The sequence below is a fragment of the Physella acuta genome, unplaced genomic scaffold (assembly GCF_028476545.2).
Source record: "Physella acuta isolate Inbredline_101_S28 unplaced genomic scaffold, ASM2847654v3 ptg000171l, whole genome shotgun sequence".
In the NCBI taxonomy this organism is placed as follows: Eukaryota; Metazoa; Mollusca; class Gastropoda; family Physidae; genus Physella; species Physella acuta.
In genome coordinates, this window is record NW_026731690.1 from 383,061 (window position 1) to 388,128 (window position 5,068).

A 5,068-nucleotide genomic window follows, 5' to 3' on the forward strand; every position below is an offset into this window, starting at 1 on the left:
CCGGAGTGGCGCCCCAACAGGGCTCGATTTAATTCTTTTCTGTATACAGTGAATCCGAAATAAAAGTCGATTGCGGTTTCACACCGTTCATCCGATCACCATAAAACTTTGGGGAATTATTTGGAACACTCCAGTTGAGGTTTCTGTATAGCAATTTTTTTTTAAAATTTAGCAAAGGCGGCGACCCGAGAGGTTGCTCTCTATATAAGGTATATAAATATAAAAGTCGATTGCTGTTTGACGCCGTTTATCCGATCGCCACGAAACTTTGGGAATTTTCGAGATACTCCTGGGGTGTTTTCTGCGAGAGAAAAAAATTCTGTACACGGTACATAAAAGTAAAAGTTGATTGCGGTTTGACACCATTCATCCGATCGCCCATACAGGGCGCGATTTGTTCTTTCAATACATACGGTATATTAAAAAAAAGTCGATTGTGGTTTGACACCATGCATCCGATCGCCAGCAAAATTTGCGGGCTGTTTAGAACACTCCATGTGAGGTTTCTGTAAAAATCATTTTTAGTTTTGCAGGCCTGCGCCCTGGGGGGATGCGATTCTTCTCTACATACGATATATTTTAAAAAATGAAAATGAAAGTCAGATGCGGATCGACGCTTTTTATTTAATATCATTAACCTGTAGTGTGTTCATGAATACTCCCGAGAAGTTTTTTGGGGGATTTAATTTCGCACGGGCGGCCCCCGGCAGGTTGCGTTTTGGCGCCCTGGTTTTTTCCGTGAGCGCTATGGCGACTACATTATTTCTAAACAGTGTGATAGACAATTGATAAGATGGGACGTTACAGTCGCTCACTAAATTGAATCAGGCGAACAGGCCGGTGCCATGGTAGGGTGCGATTTGGCTGCAAACACAAATTTCAGTTTCAATCCCAAAGGCTCACATTAGCCACTGAGGGCTCTGTAATACATTTTTTTTAAATCAGAAAATTACACAAGGTTAGATTATTAATTGTGTTTAATTTTGTCCGTAAAAATATCCAAACAGTTTCGTCACTTTGCGAATGATGCAATTAGCATCTATTTTTAGACGATCCAATCAGAAATTGAGATTAAGCTTCTAGTAATACACCATTAGTAACGCTAAAAAATTGCACTAGTCACACTGATGTTATAACACGTCAAAGTACTTTTGTGCGTGTTAAGGAAAAAAAACCTGTTGATTTGTATATCTTTAGCAATGACGCAATCGGCATCATTGTTTCTGGAGCTATGTGGCGCTCTGGGTTATCTTTTTAGCACATTGGCACTCTGTTATTTTTAAGGAGCCCTACGCAGCGCCTCTGCGGTAATGTTATCGGGGGGCTCCCGAGAGAACCTTTTACGTTCCTGATACATGGACAGTCACCGAAATGTGTTATTTTTTCGATGCGTGATTAACCTACATTCATGCGGTAGTGTAGGTAAACCCAATATTTATGATCCAATAGCAGGCATTGTTTACATTTCAATTACTCAGTTTTAGAAAACAAGGTCACGCGTCTAATAATATAGTAGGTATTAGTAACGCATTAATAAAACCATTCTTATATATTTCGTCAGACGTTCTCCTATCCCCGCTGCAATGCGCTGGGACGGATACGTTAGTTTATAAAAATACAGGATATTTGAAATATGAAATTTGTAAACAAAATACATCTATACATATATATATATATATATATATATATATATATATATATATATATATATATATATATATATATATATATATATGAGAAAATACAGCAGTATTAAAACACACAAATTCAAACAAAAGTAACAAAAATAGGCGCCAACCCCTCACCACTTCCCCCCCCCCCCAAACAAACAAATAAACAAACATATGTATATATATATATATATATATATATATATATATATATATATATATCTATATATATATATATATATATATATATATATATATATATATATATATATATATATATATATATGATTAAAATCAGAACATCCACAAAGTAGGATGAAAAGATGAAATCGGTCTATGAAAACCAAGTGCTACCTTTAAAAATTTTTTTGTCTTCTTAATTGTTTGTCTTTAAAATTGTTTGAGTTAAGACTTTAATATGTAAAAATAGTCAGAGGCTTACTGTGTAAATTACGACCAACGCATACATTTATTTTGTTAGGTAGTCCAAACTGAAATTAACTATTGATTGCAGACTTCTGGAATGAGTATGTCACGAAAGAACTTTTAATTGTAAGCTCTATTCCACAAATTTTATAAAAATATCTTAATAAATAAAAAATTTATGCGATTTTTAAAAAAGCAAAATTTGGTAAAAAACTGATTTTAAAAAAGTGCCATTTTTGAGAACCCATATTTTCTAAACTAGAAATGTAGAAATTGGTAAAATTACTGCAAAGTCTGTAGTATATATGCCCAATTTTTTTCAGTCATCTAAAATGAGTCTTTCTAAGGTAAACAAATAAATGAAAATGACAAAAATACGTTTTGGTCACTTTTATTTTCATTAAAAAATTTTTTTTTTGCTTTGGACATAGAATAACTCTAAAACTATTTTGTTGGTAACATTAACAAGAAAGAATGTGTTCATTATTTTAAAAAATCACATGAGTTAAAATATTATTTTTAAAAAATGCCAGTTATCTAGAGCAGGAGAAACAGAATCAAAATTTAGTGGAGTAATGTAATGTAATGTAATGTAATGTAATGTGATGTGATGTGATGTGATGTGATGTGATGTGATGTGATGTGATGTGATGTGATGTGATGTGATGTGATGTGATGTGATGTGATGTTATAGAGAACAGCAAACTCACACCATCCAGCCGTATTTATTTTGTGTTTGTGTTCGTCATAGATCTGGACGAAGTCCGAAATTGGGTGTTTTGTTTGGTTTTGTTTTGTCTGTTTTGTGTCAGTTTTTATCTGTTCTTTTTCTGTGATTTTATCATCGGTTCCATGTAATAAATTTAATTAATTGTTAAAAAGATTTTTTTGTTTTTATTATTTAGACTAAGGTTAAGTTATTAACCAGTCTGGGTTTAGCCGGGCTTGCACTGACCGGACGGTAGTAGATAAGCTTAGGGAAGGGTAGAGTAGATTTTAGGTATCCCCCCCCCCCCCCCCTTAGCAGGGCTTACAAATTGGTAGCACGAGTGGGGTGAAGTCTGGGGCATATATCAGGATGTCATCCAGGTAGGCCAGCCTGATTCTCATGATGTGCTCACTCATTACCCCCTGCATTAATCTGGAAAAAGTCTGGACGGCGCCACATAGGCCAAATGGCATTCTGGTCCACTGGTACAGACCAAAGGGAGTAACGAAGGCAGTTTTTTCTTGGTCTTCTTCAGCCATGGCAACCTGGTGGTAGCCACTGGCTAAGTCCAGCGTGGAGAAGAAAGTTGACCCCGCCAGAGCATCTAAAGTTTCGTCAATTCGGGGCAGCGGGAACGCATCCTTCCGGGTTATGACATTCAGCCTCCTGTAATCGCAGCATAACCGGATCTCGCCATTCTTCTTCTTCACAATGACCATTGGAGCTGCATAAGGGCTGGTGCTGGGTTGGATAATGCCCCTGGTAGTCAACTTTTCTATGTGTTCTTTAACTGCAGCGAACTCTGTAGGCGGAAGCCGGCGGTAGGGTAACGCCACTGGTATGTCACTGGTTAGCGGGATGCTGTGTTTGATTGTGTCCGTAAAACCCAACTGGTCGTCTGTCCAAGCAAAAACGTCTGTGAATTCCTGGAGTAATTTCTCCAGAGCCGCCCGCTGTGGTGGGTCAAGGTTTTCTGCCATCATGCTGGAAAACGAGGGCTCTGGCATGGAAGTGTGGGTCTCGCTGGACAGGGATGAGTCTATGACCACCTCAGCAGCCAGAGAGTTGACCCTGAACTGCAGGTTTGGGGGAACCAGCTCGAACGGGTGGATTGTTGCTAGACAGGTCCTGCTGGAGATGTAGACGGGCTCCTCAGACAGGTTAGCCACCTGTACCGAGAAGAATCCGTCACGGCAGGAAGTTAGACCTGGCACCACGAGCAGGTCCGGGTGAAATGGCTGTTCTAATGGCTGTACCAGCATGTCATCCACCATTCTGGGGTCTCCTCCCGTCGCTCGAATGGTTGATATACTCTTGGCAGGCACCAGAGTTCTCTCGCGGGGGCTGAGGGCTTTGCCCTCTCGCCATACCTTCGGTGTCGCCCCCGGTGGCTTGACCAGATGGGCCAATGTGGTCAGGTCTTGGAGAATGTTCATGCCCAGCAGGCAAGGTGGAGCTGAGCCGCCTACTGGATCTCTTATGACCAGGAACCCCTTGTCACAAAGTTTTTCTTTGTTGACTTCAAGGTCCGTAATAAAATAGCCATTGTATGGGATGGCCAACCCATTTGCTGCTCTCAGGGATAGGTGGGTGCCTGTTTCTAGCACAATGTTTTTTAGGCTGCAGTTGAAAAATGTTTCGGTGACTGTGCTAACCTGGGATCCACTGTCTATAACAGCAGTCACAGGTACACCTTCTAGGTAGATAGTCAGGGTGGGACAGTGTCCAACCAGTTTGTGTATGGTGGAGCCTGGGCCTGGCCCCCCAGCAGTGGGACTCCGATCTACTGAGGGCCCCCGTTTTTTGCTAGCCGGCAATGGCGGGCTAAGTGTCCTGGTTGGTGGCAATTGTAGCATGTTCTTGTTTCCGCCTCTGGACGTCGGCGGAGTACCCTTCGACTAGCTGGCACTTGGGGAAGGGCAGCGGGGGGGTTCTGGGCCAAATGGGTCAACAGGGCTGACAGCTGCTCTGCTAGCCTGTCTACCTTGTCTTCCAGCTTGGATCTGGGCAAGGCTGGTTCTTCCTTGGGACGGGCCTGTAGAGCTGCTACATAGGCAGGTTCTGCCCCTGGATCCTCATCTCCGGACCACCTGATGGCCGCGTCTCGGAGAGCCATAAAGGGGGTTTTGGGGTCGTGGAACACAAGTTCTTGGAGCTGACGTCGGACCGAGGACTGGCTCAGGTTCTCCATGAACTGGTCCCGAAGAAATTCCGTGTCGGTCTGTGGGACCTGCAGGGTGCCATGTCTTGTAACAAGGGTCTT

General features: G+C 41.7%; 1 protein-coding gene across 1 annotated transcript; it reads right to left on the reverse strand.

Annotated features, from left to right (window-relative positions):
- Window positions 1-2,349: 2,349 nt before the first annotated feature.
- Window positions 2,350-4,661, reverse strand: LOC131936195 (uncharacterized). Its single transcript, XM_059293108.1, has 2 exons — window positions 3,131-4,661; window positions 2,350-2,354 (listed from the first exon to the last, which is right to left on the reverse strand). Exons 1-2 carry the CDS (start codon window positions 4,659-4,661, stop codon window positions 2,350-2,352), a joined length of 1,536 nt encoding a protein of 511 aa, XP_059149091.1.
- Between the last annotated feature and the right edge of the window lie 407 nt (window positions 4,662-5,068).

Excerpts from the sequence above, each read along its gene's own strand:
- LOC131936195 (XM_059293108.1), bottom strand. The coding sequence starts at position 4,661 with ATGCTACAATTGCCACCAACCAGGACACTTAGCCCGCCATTGCCGGCT.